Raw genomic sequence first — 12,469 nt, forward strand, 5'->3', positions numbered from 1 at the left:
AAGACTACTTGTACTTCCTACATCTGCGTTTTACCTTAAAATGTACTGATACCACCATAATAATACAGGAGATTGAACAGAAAGCCACATGATGAATCATGAGTTCATCAAGTGGCCTGTTCATAAAGCCACTACTTGGTCAATACTTGCAATTAGACTTTGCACAGGGTCAAGTAGGCTACAAATGCTAACATAATGTCATAAACCTTAATTAAATAACAGAAAGTGTAACACAAAACAACTTAATGTACATTGATAACAAAAATAGTATTGAATTAATCATATGTGATGTGTCATGCAGGGACTTCTGGGAAGGTCCTTTTACTGTGAGTTTTTTTACAGCAAGTTTTATTACCAAAAAAACATACATTTGATAGTACTTGAAATAAAAATTACTAATACTAACCATTTTTTTTTACCGTAGTTAGGTTTTTACTGTAACATTTTTACTGTAGCATTGTTATTTCTGTAAAAATGAAACACCTCTTTTACAGTGATTGATGTTTAATGGTACCGACTTCATATACTCTTATATCGTATATCATGTATTACATATGCAGTGCCATCAAGGCGTTTTTCAGATCACATTGACATTCAAATATATATTTGACAGCATTTTTGGACTAATTTTTAGAAAATAATGAAGCTCAAATAAAAGAAATAGATATAATTTGGGGTAATTTTGGAGTTTATTTATTGGTACAATGTACACATATCATTAACAGTTTTTTTGTAATGAATAGGAATTTACAGTATGCTGATTATTGTGGTTAAAGGTATAAAACAATGAAAGTAAATTACGCAGATGTTTTAAAGAGCACCTGACCGGCCATAAAACCTGTAATATTCTCACAGAGGAAATGGAAATTTTCCATTGCAAGTGAGCATTGGAAAAAAAAAAAAGAACTAGATGTGTGATATGATCATTTTTATCCTAGATGAGGGGTTCTGAGTGGGCACCTCAACTTCCCTTCTGTCTGTGATATTTGAAAAGAGTACGATGACTATCACACTGTCTGTGTATATAGGGAAGTGGTGAAAGAAACCCAGGCGTCACCATGTGATGTTACCCCTCCCCCCAAGCTTTCGGTCACGAAACAGAAAGCAGCATGCTGAAGGGGATGTCCATTATCAATTTCTTATATCTACACATGCATCTTATAATTCATATGGGGATTTGAATTGTAAAGAAAAGTCCCTAGAACTTTGCACCGAATGTCTGATTTGAAAAACAATTTGAGCATCTATAATCTCAGATAGAACAGATAGAACAATATATTACACATAAGTGACATCAACAAATCTTTGTTAGAACTAACTTTTCTGAACCATTTTTAGCAAGTGTCCATTTTGAACAGAATATCAATTGTTTTATCATTTCAGACGTACAAATTTATTTTATTATTTGGGTTATTTCGATTGTCCACTTTAGACATTTTACTAACTATAAGTAACTTTGCAACTACATGTAAACTAACCCTCATTAGAGCAGTTGATCTCAACTTTTTGACTTCAAGTGATATTGTTCACAACAACATTTGAAGGTCCCCTCTTCAGTCATAATTTCTACCCAATAAAATATTTTAGATTTTAACTTTTAATACTTATTTTGTCTTATTTTCAATAATTTTCATGAATTATTTATTTAGTCATCTTTAGGCCTCCTTGTGTTGAGATACCAGTGTATTAGAGTATTAGTAGACTGTTAGTAGAGGGTATGTCTCTCTATTTTCTTTCGCGTTTTCTGCATACAGACGGCAACGTTGTCAAAATGACCACGTTGTGACACGGATCCATGAAAATGGCAAAAAACACTGTATTCAGCTCCCAGGCCAGTAGATGGCGACGTCACTTTGTAAAGAAACACTACACGCCTATAGACTGAACATGTAATACGCATAAGCATGTCGTCAATGTTTTCACAAATTCACGTTTCTGTAGTTTACACAGAGACGATAACGGTATCATTTTCGGCCCCTTAGGTTACAGGTGTTAGGGTTAGCGTTAGTAGAATAAGTTGACACGTACTACCAAAGTTACTTCTAGTCAGTATAATGTCTGATGGGGACCATCAAAAATAATGTTAGCAGATAAAGCAGACAGTCTACTAATACTCTAATGACTAGTAGTTGACACGTTACTTATTAGTAAAATGTCTAAAGTGGACCATCAAAATAAAGTGTTACCATTTTGCTGCAAAAGTGTTCCTTCCTTTAAAATAAATGTCACTCGGTTCAATATCTTATGCAGTGACATTCAAATACATTTTTTAATCTTGAAGTAAATTTTCCCCACAACAACAACAAATGACTTTCTATTTACAGTTCTGTTTATTAAGTTATTAGATGGCTCTTTAAAATAAACGCCCAACCTAGACAACCAACTTTTTTTTTTCATCAGTGTTTTTCTACAGAATGAAATCAGTGGTACTTGAATGGATCCAGGAAATACAAGCCTTTTTTGATTATGTGTTGGCCTGCTTAAGCAATATATCCAACTGAAACATCTTAGACATTTTGAAATTTCTAGGTGTGTTATACAGATTATTTTGAGAATATCCCATCAGTTCCCCACCGTGCACTCAAAAACAGTCAGATTTACATTTGCTCTGCATAGTGTGTTCATGAATCATTTCATGCCACATGAAATTGAGTTCATTGACTGTCATTAGTATTATTCCCAATCATCTCATGCCAACCAGATTTGACACTCATCCAGAAATGAAAATAATGTTAAATAAGGTCCATATGGCGCTTTTGTGGTTGCAGCTTGTTTCAGATCTCCTGTGGTTCATCACAGGTGAGCTGTACAGAAGGCACATTTGTCTTTGTGTATACCACAGCCGTGCAGAACAATAGAGCAGTGTAACACGGCACATATAAACAGTAGCTTATTCAAGCTTTTATGTGGATCACAATGTTCAGTGCTACCCGAGTCCAGGCCAAAGCCTGATTACTTCACGGCCATCTTGTCCATTGCACCAACAGTCCCACAGATGTGTCCCACAGATTTAAAGTCCTGCAGTACCTCATTAAAGATGTTCTCAGACCTTAATCCTATGCGAGACTGATTCCAGAAGGGATCTGTACATGTCCGAGCGAAGAAACCTTGGATATGAATCCCTCTCCATAAGACCAAAGACAATCCTCTGAGCCTCATCGAAACACACTCTAGTTGGAGCTTGGACGTTCTGCTTGATAAGCTCTCTTGTGACGTGGTCGATGTTTATCTGAGGAGAGATTGACGGAGAAGCAGTGAGAAGCATATTGACGTTGATCGATCACTTCATTGCTCAATAAAACCACATAGAGAGCTTCACGCTGTGCTAGTGTGCTTACCTCTTTGGGAGCTTCTGCCTTGATGTAATGCTCAAATATCTTATTGGCCCTCGAGGATAGCCTGGACGAAGTCCTGATTTTTTTGAAGTCTTCACAAACCAGCCAAAATTCAATGTTCTCATCGCTGAACTCAGACTTGAGGAAAGTGTGGAATGTTGCCATGCCATCTACAAAAAAAACCCACTGGGTTAATCTGTTGCTCAAGGGAAATGCATCTGTTTTGCGTCAGTGCGGAAGCTACTGTGCAACAGTGGCCTCAGTGAGTGTTTGGACACCTAAATCACCCCCAAACAACTGAATTTCATTGTATTAGATACAAAATATGAGTATAAAATATCTAGTGGCAGCTGCAAAACATGGGCATTTATTTGGTCAGAAATCCAGCAATATAGTGAAAAATTATTTTAATTTAAAATAACTGATGTAAATTGTATTATATTTAAAAATGTAATTTATTCCTGTGATGTCAAAGCTGAATTTTCAGCATCATTACTCCAGTGTCACATGATCCTTCAGAAATCATTTGAATATGCTATACATTGTGTGATAAAGGGTTTTTCAGGGGGTTTTTATGGTTCAAAAGAATGGCATTTATTTGAAACAAAAATATTTTGTAACATTAGAAATGTCTTTACTGTCACTTTTGATCAATTTATTGGGTCCTTGATAAATTAAATTAGTAATTTCTTTAAAAACAAAATCTTAATGATGCCAAATCTACGTTAGTGTATACATAAAAAAAAAAATTACAAAAAAATTAAATTGCAATTATATCCATACATGTAACATTTTCATGTGTGACCTATGTGTCCAAATAGAATTTTTTTTTTTTTTTTTTTTTTTTATATAACTGAAGCTGCTCTTTTGCTTTGCATATGGTCAGTTCCTTGATCCAGCTATCTGACCATCTCTTAAACAGTGCAGGTTTTGTTCATATATTTTTGCCCTGTCTTACATGACGTCAATTAAATCCACAATGGAAAATAAATGATTGTGAATGCTGTGATAAAATGCTCTTGTGGATATAAAATTCACAGATATGAGTGCACAATATCAAGTGTATTAGATTCAATACGTTAATTAATATATGAACAGAATGTAAGAATTAATACATGCATATGCCACTTACATTTGGATCCAAGGAGGTTTTCCAATGACTGGGACCACAGCAGGGTCTCACTAGGGTTCAGTCTGTTTGAATAAAACATAATTAGTGTATATTCAAACACAGTCCACAATAGTGGATTATAATTGTGATTATATTCCACAAGAAAAAAGTAAAGTGGAAGTAGCTTACTTGTCTGTCAACAGGCAACGAAACCGCCACTTGTCTAGTCTCCTGAGGAGTGAGAATTTGCTTGGTTAAATATCTAAGACAAATGCACCAATTTCATATTCTGTTTTTACCACACACACACATTTTGAAAGTAATTACAACAATAAACTACACTTACCGGGGATTGACTGTTTTATCCTCCTGGTTCATGTTCTTTATTTCAGTTGAAGATGACAATATGGTTGGCATCTTAACAAAAACTTTTTTGGTGGTGATAGGCCTTTGTGTTGGTGTGCTGTTGTGCTTCAGTTATTTCAGTTAATAAGAGCGGGCTGTTTTCACAACCCTTTTTATGCAGTCTTGGCGTCATCAGCTTAGAATCACCTAACCACAAAAAAAAAAAAAAAGAGAGAGGAAGTTTTTTAGGGTGACGCTAACTAGCTGAGACAGGCGCAATGTTTCTGTCTATGAAACCAGCTACAGCAGGTCTGTGCAGATGCAGAGATGCAAATCAGACTGGAAAGTTTATGGACAGATAAGCAAATGCCGACTTTTACATCAGACCTTTTTTTTTTTACAAGCTCTGTGTTGGTATTTAGAAAACAAACAATGTCTGTTCTTTTTTCATATACAAGTCTTGTTTGCCTTTTCCCATCATTGATATAATATCATGTGGTGTATTTTAGGGAATAAAGTCATCTGAACTGCATGGCTACAAATGTAACACGTAACCATGTAACAATTTTTTTAATTAGATGTATTAAAAAGGCTAGTTAGCACCAAGATATTTTGTTGCATCATATTTTCAACTCTTGATGCAGTAAAATGTGTTTTATGTTCAACAGGGGTCTGAATATGCACAATATAGTTTCATAAGACCGCACAAATGTCAATATTGTCTTAGGGGCTGTTTACACGCCTCCGTTTTCAACTAAAAACTGAAAACTTTATCATGCGTTTTGCCTGTTCATTTACATGACAATAGCCTTTTGGTGGCCGGAAAACGCAAGCGTTTAAAAATGGGTTTCAAAGTGCAACTTTTTGAAAACGATACCGTTATCATCTCTGTGTGAACTGCAAAAAATGTGAATTTGCGAAAACGGTGACGTCATGCGCATGCATATTACATGTTCAGCTTATAGACGCGTAGCCTAGTGTTCCTTTACAATGTGACTGTAGTAAAACTTGTTTGTACGGGAAGAAGGAGGCGGGAACCGGCGGACATTCAAAATGTTTAATCAAAATAAAGACAAAATAAAATGGCGGCGGCAGCCCCTCGCGGTCGACTGCCGCCTACATACAAACACAAATGAAAATAAAAAGCTGCAGCCCCTCACGGACGACTGCAGCGAACACAAAATAAAACATAACACAAAATCCAGGCCTGGTCCTCTCTCGTCCCTCACTGTCGTCACTCCTCCTTTATACTCCCTCACTCCTCCGCAAGGGCCGAGATCGCTGCGGCTCGCAGCTGGCGCTCATCCTCTCTGATGAGCGCCGCCTCGTCCCGCCCTCACGGTCCCTCGGCCTCGCTGCTCGCCACAGTGACATTGCCAACTACTTGCCTGGCAGCAGCATACAGCGTTTTAGTTGTTTTCGTGGATCCGTGCGAACGTTTTAACAACATTGCCATCTGTTAGTACTTTGTTGTTGTGTGAATGTACCCTTAAGCCCTATTCGCACGGGATTAGTATTATCTGGGGACCTCTGGTGATTTGTAATAATTGCAGAGAATGTCTTTGACCTTAATGGCGTGCGAATCGGCCATGTCTGTAATATGTAAAGTAAAAATTCCCCAGCAAATTACCTACCATATTTCGCCAAACACCGGTCCTGTGATAATATTAGTCCCGTGCGAATCGGCATCTCTGTGATTTGGCCGGGATTAGGCGGATCGTATATAATTTTTGCAAGGTAATTTGTTTCCTGTGCGCATTTTTATCTTTATCTTTCACAAAGAATAGAGCTAGGCTGCATAAAACGCACACCGTTATGAATTCCCGTGCGGCCGTGCGGATTATACTTTCACTTTAAAATGAGCACCAATTTGGGAGTAAATTGCTTGAATTGTGTGTTTAATATTATTCTTAATGAAAAACACAAAAACAGAAGAGTACAATGACAAACTCGCTTAAATGGGCGCTTTTACATTTAGGTTTGAACCTAATCTTCCGCCGTATATTATTGCTCAGTTCAGTTTTTAATTGTAGCGTCTGTTCTCTAACTGAACTAAATTATTTTTATTAGGCCTAGACTGTAAAAAATGTAAGGCCTCTCCAATTAAAAATTTTCTAGTGAGCGATCACATTTTTCAATTGGCCAAATTGAATTTCTGTGAATTGAATTTTATCCATTGTGGCAACAGTCTGTTAACATGGGCTCAATTAAAAAATAATATGTTGAGCCAATGGAAAAATTTAATTTACCAACACTGTAAAAAATGTCAGGCCTCTCCAATTGAACATTTTCTAGTGACCGATCACATATACATTTTTCAGTTGGCCAAATTGAATTTCTGTGAATTGATCAAATTTAATTCACAGAAATTCAATTTGGCCCACTAAAAAAATGTAGATCGGTCACTAGAAAATTTTCAATTGGAGAAATGTTTTACAGTGAAACTGTGAGATTGGTCCAATTAAATATTTTAAATTGTAGTCACAATTGTTTATTTCTCACTGCCCAAAAGACAAAAAATACTAAAAACATAGCCTAAATATATTAAGCAAAATACAGAACACAGACAACAGGGTTGACATTTTATCACATTACTTTATTAACAAGTAAATTCCAACACAAGATATTTGGTGAAAATACCTTAATTTCAATAAGGAAAAACTCTGAATACATTCAATAAGTCTTCTGCATAACAGGATGTCTTAATGTGGTGAAGAAAACACGGTACTGCAGGCTAAAAACCTGCAAATAAAAATAAAAACTAACATTAATGACAAAGTTCCCCTGCATTACATCTGGCAAATGACAGAACAGAAGTTACTTCATTATATAATGAGGATGAGACGAATGAATGGATTCAATAAGAAAATCACGAGCTATAACTAGAGCCCTGAAAGAGGCCGACTCCAAACACAATCTAACGGCACCGGGTCGCATGGCACACTTATCACACAAATGACTTAATTTACTTATTACCTATTGTTTTAGACATATAAGACATGAGGAAAATAAAACTATTGGCTACCATTAGAGTAAACAAGGTAAACGAGATCACACGCATGAAACCAATGAATGCATGAACTCCTGATTCTACAAAATGTCTTTTAAACTTCATACCGGGTCATACAGCAAAACTCTTGAGAATAATTTCAGAGCTCAATACTCACCAACGTCTTTGTGAGATGAATATCTCTATTCTCTTGGGAATGTCTGTTTCGGTCTTCAGCACCTGCTGGTTCGGCTCCGCTCGCGCTGCCGCTCCCGCGCTCCGCATTTGAAATCTCCACACGAACGGTTTTCTTCAAGCGCATTTTGCGCATGCGTATACCAATTTTAATTTGGAGTGAAGACCTTAAGCTATGATTAGTACAATGTATCTTTTTGCATGGGGATAATTATTTGGAAGTCATTTATTTGGCCAATATGTAATGATCAATTTTCACAATTTTTCACAATAATTGTTTTTTTACAGTGTACTATAAAACAATCAAAATGATATCGATACGACTGTTTATAATTTCATACAGCTATATCTATAACGAAAAAACATTTACAAGTCTTGACATCATATCCGGGAAGTCAGTAAATTCGAGAAAAATCACAGGCTTGCTTATCCCGTGCGAATGCGCCACGCAAAAATCAGATGTGGGGGAGTAATTTCTAAATCACACAAGGTCCCCAGATAATACTAATCCCGTGCGAATAGGGCTTTAGTAATAGGCGTCACGTGATATCTTCCTTTAGCTAATCAAAGTGCTTTTCTTAAGTGTTTAGCGCTAAGCTAAACTAGGAGGCTAAGGTGTTTGTTTGCTATCCAAAGGAATTGTGACCACATAAAGAAAGGGAAATGTTTGGTTACAAGTGTGCACTGATGCCATTACTGTGTTCCAATGAGATACTCATTCACTATTCCCTACATAGCTAATGCCATGTACATGCATGTGAATTAGGGAACATTTTCAAATACAGCTTTTCGCACAAACTCTGCAATATCCCAGTTTTGTCATCTCAAGAATTGTGCTTATTTAGCAATGAGCTCCACCATAGTTAGCAAAGAGGTAACAACATAACCAGATATTTAGCTAATCCCTGGAGTTGCAGGGACATTTGCTTGTGGTTCATAAGAAATATGATTTTGCAGAAAATCCAGTAAAAACGGTCCCAATGCTTAGGGATTTTTGCTGAGGAAAATAATGTACCGTCTCTTAAGCCAAGTCACTGTAACACAACAGAAAGCCCCATTCAAGTCAACAGTTTCACTTCTGTTTTTGACTTCAAATGTTCACCCATACAGCAAAGACATACATACATATATATTTGCATGCGTGAACGATGTGTGAATACTGAAATGGATGCAACTGAAACTTATTGAGAAACATGTTTTAAAAAAAATCTAATATACACCGATGAGACATAACATTATGACCACTGACAGGTGAAGTGAATAACACTGATTATCTCTTCATCACGGCACCTGTTAGTGGAAGGGATGTATTAGGCAGTAAGTGAACATTATGTCCTCAAAGTTAATGTGTTAGAAGTAGGAAAAATGGGCAAGCATAAGGATTTGAGAGAGTTTGACAAAGGCCAGATTGTGATGGCTAGATGACTGGGCAGAGCATCTCCAAAACTGCGGCTCTTGTGGGGTGTTCCCGGTCTGCAGTGGTCAGTATCTATCAAAAGTGGTCCAAGGAAGGAACAGCGGTGAACTGGCGACAGGGTCATGGGTGGCCAAAGCTCATTGATGCACGTGGGGAGCGAAGGCTGGGCCGGGTGTTCTGATCAAACAGACGAGCTACTGTAGCTCAAATTGCTCAAGAAGTTAATGCTGGTTCTGATAGAAAGGTGTCAGAATACACAGTGCATCGCAGTTTGTTGCGTATGGGGCTGCATAGCCGCAGACCAGTCAGGGTGCCCATGCTGACCCCTGTCCACCGCTGAAAGCGTCAACATTGGGCACGTGAGCATCAGAACTGGACCAGAAACGGAGCAATGGAAGAAGGTGGTCTGGTATGATGAATCCCGTTTTCTTTTACATCACGTGGATGGTTGGGTGCATGTGCGTCGCTTAACTCGGGAACACATGGCACCAGGATGCACTATGGGAAGAAGGCAAGCCTTGATTTGGGCAATGCTCTGATGGGAATCCTTGGGTCCTGTCATCCATGTGGATGTTACTTTGACACGTACCACCGACCTAAGCGTTGTTGCAGACCATGTACACCCTTTCATGGAAACGGTTTTCCCTGGTGGCTGTGGCCTCTTTCAGCAGGGTAATGCGCCCTGCCACAAAGCAAAAATGGTTCAGGAATGGTTTGAGGAGCACAACAATGAGTTTGAAGTGTTGACTTGGCTTCCAAATTCCCCAGATCTCAATCCAATTGAGCATCTGTGGGATGTGCTGAACAAACAAGTCCGATCCATGGAGGCCCCACCTCGCAACTTACAGGACTTAAATGATCTGCTGCTAACATCTTGGTGCCAGATGCCACAGCACACCTTCATGGATCAAGTGGAGTCCATGCCTCAACGGGTGAGGGCTGTTTTGGCAGCAAAAGGGGGACCAACACAATATCAGGAAGGTGGTCATAATGTTATGCCTTATCGGTGTGTGTGTATATATACATACAGTATATACACATCACAAAGCTGCAACAATACTCAGATAGGCTGTGGTGTTTAAATAATGCTCAAATGGTACCAAGAGGCCCAAAGTGTGCCAAGAAAATATCTCTTACACCATTAAACCACTATCAGCCTAAACCTTTGATACAAGGCAGGATGAATCCATGTTTTCATGTTTACTCCAGATTCTGACCCTACTATCTGAATGTCACAGCAGAAAAAAACAGGTAACATTTTGACAGAAGTGGCACCAGTGTGTCATCTGCTGCTGTAGCCTGTCTGCTTTAAGGTTCAATGTGTTGTGCATTCAGAGATGCTCTTCTGCAGACCTCGGTTGTAATGAGTGGTTATGTGAGTGACTGTTGCCTTTCTATCAGTTTGGTCATTCTCCTCCGACCTCTGTCATCAACAAGGCATTTTCAACCACAGAACTGCCGCTCACTGGATATTTTCTCTTTTTTTAGACCACTATCTGTAAACCCTAGAGATTGTTGTGTCTGAAAATCCTAGTAGATCAGCAGTTTCTGAAATACTTAGACCAGACCATCAGGCACCAACAACCATACCATAGTCAAAGTCTCTTAAATATCTTTTCTACCCCATTCTGATGCTCAATTCAGCAGGTCATCTTGATATACATTTAATTTTTTCTGTATCTTTCAGATTTGGAGCCTGTTGCTACTGTAAAACAAACAAGGAAATATGAAATGTAGCCTATACCATGAACAACTGGCACACAGCAGCATGTGCATGTTCATATTCAAATATTTCTCAAGCCATTAAACAAGCAAATTTACGCTTGCTTCAATGCGCCTGTTGTACATGTAGCATGCTATCATTAGAGAGATTATTGGAGCAAGCACCGTGTTTGCAGCAAAATTATGCTTGTGTTTGCATCCTTAATCTATGTTTAAAAATCTAATTTGATTTTTAATGTGTGGAGAACATGATGATTGAGGCTTTATTAATATAAATACTTTGATGTGTCAACAAACAGTCATAATGAGTGACTGTCAAGGCCTTCAGCTGCAACCATATCTGAAACAACCAGAATGACACCAGAGTTTTCCTTTTACAGCAGGTCAAACTTTAAGTGAAACAACATCTGCAACACATTTTATTTTCATAATGCAATATGTGTGTCAGGGGTTTGGTTTGATTCCTCTTGTTTTCCTTTCTCTCTTTACTGCTCGTTTGCTTTCTCACAGCTGTCTGCTATCTTAATCAGCGGTTGCGCTCTGCGCCTCTCACACCTGTTCCTCCTTTTACTTGATCATCTTGCTATGTAGTTCTCATGCTTTCTCTTCTCTTTGTCGGGTTATTGTTTGGTCATGTAGGCCTATGTCTGTTACTTATGCCTTGTCTTGCTCGTCTAGTCCTGTTACTCTGTGTGCGTGTGTGTGTGTGCGTGCGTGGGTGCGTGCGTGCGTGCGTGCGTGCGTGCCCGCCCGCCCGCGCGCGGCTGACGAGGATTTCACCCTGTAGTCTGCTTTCTACTAGTCGGCTCTTCAGCACCGCCGTGTCCGCCAAGGGATGTGAGAGTTCGGCGTTTCCTGTGAGCACTCTCTGGAGCTATCCTGGGCAGACATGCCGAGGAATTATCAGCCGCCAAGCATGCCGTGGATGCACTCGCTGCCCAGGTGACGGATTTGACCAGCCAGCTGCTCCACCTGCGTCAAGATCAGCCCTCATCTCCTAGGACAGTGGTTTTCAAACCTGTCCTGGAGGACCCCCAGCCCTGCACATTTTGTATGTCTCCCATATTTGACACACCCACTTCAGGTCTTGCAGTCTCTAATAATGAGCTCATGAGTTGAATCAGGTGTGTTAGATGAGGGAGACATACAAAATGTGCAGTGCTGGGGGTCCTCCAGGACAGGTTTGAAAACCCCTGTCCTAGGACACATCAAGCGGCTGAGCCTCGCATCAACAATCCTCCCTGTTATTCCGGTGAGCCTACTGAGTGCCGGGCATTTCTAACCAAGTGTGAGGTGGTGTTTTCCCTTCAGCCCGTCACATATGCTGTGGACTGCGCCAAGGTTGCGTATGTGGT

At 39.0% G+C, this 12,469-nt stretch overlaps 1 protein-coding gene across 1 annotated transcript; it reads right to left on the bottom strand.

Annotated features, from left to right (window-relative positions):
• Positions 1 to 490: 490 nt before the first annotated feature.
• rgs13a (regulator of G protein signaling 13a) lies at positions 491 to 5,083 on the bottom strand. The gene is made up of 5 exons (XM_079819866.1): positions 4,793 to 5,083; positions 4,636 to 4,677; positions 4,468 to 4,529; positions 3,339 to 3,505; positions 491 to 3,229 (listed from the first exon to the last, which is right to left on the bottom strand). The coding sequence occupies exons 1-5, from the start codon at positions 4,861 to 4,863 to the stop codon at positions 3,044 to 3,046; spliced, it is 528 nt and encodes a 175-aa protein (XP_079675992.1). The 5' UTR covers positions 4,864 to 5,083; the 3' UTR covers positions 491 to 3,043.
• Between the last annotated feature and the right edge of the window lie 7,386 nt (positions 5,084 to 12,469).

The sequence above is a fragment of the Gobio gobio genome (genome assembly GCF_949357685.1).
Source record: "Gobio gobio genome assembly, chromosome: 6".
NCBI lineage: Eukaryota > Metazoa > Chordata > Actinopteri > Cypriniformes > Gobionidae > Gobio > Gobio gobio.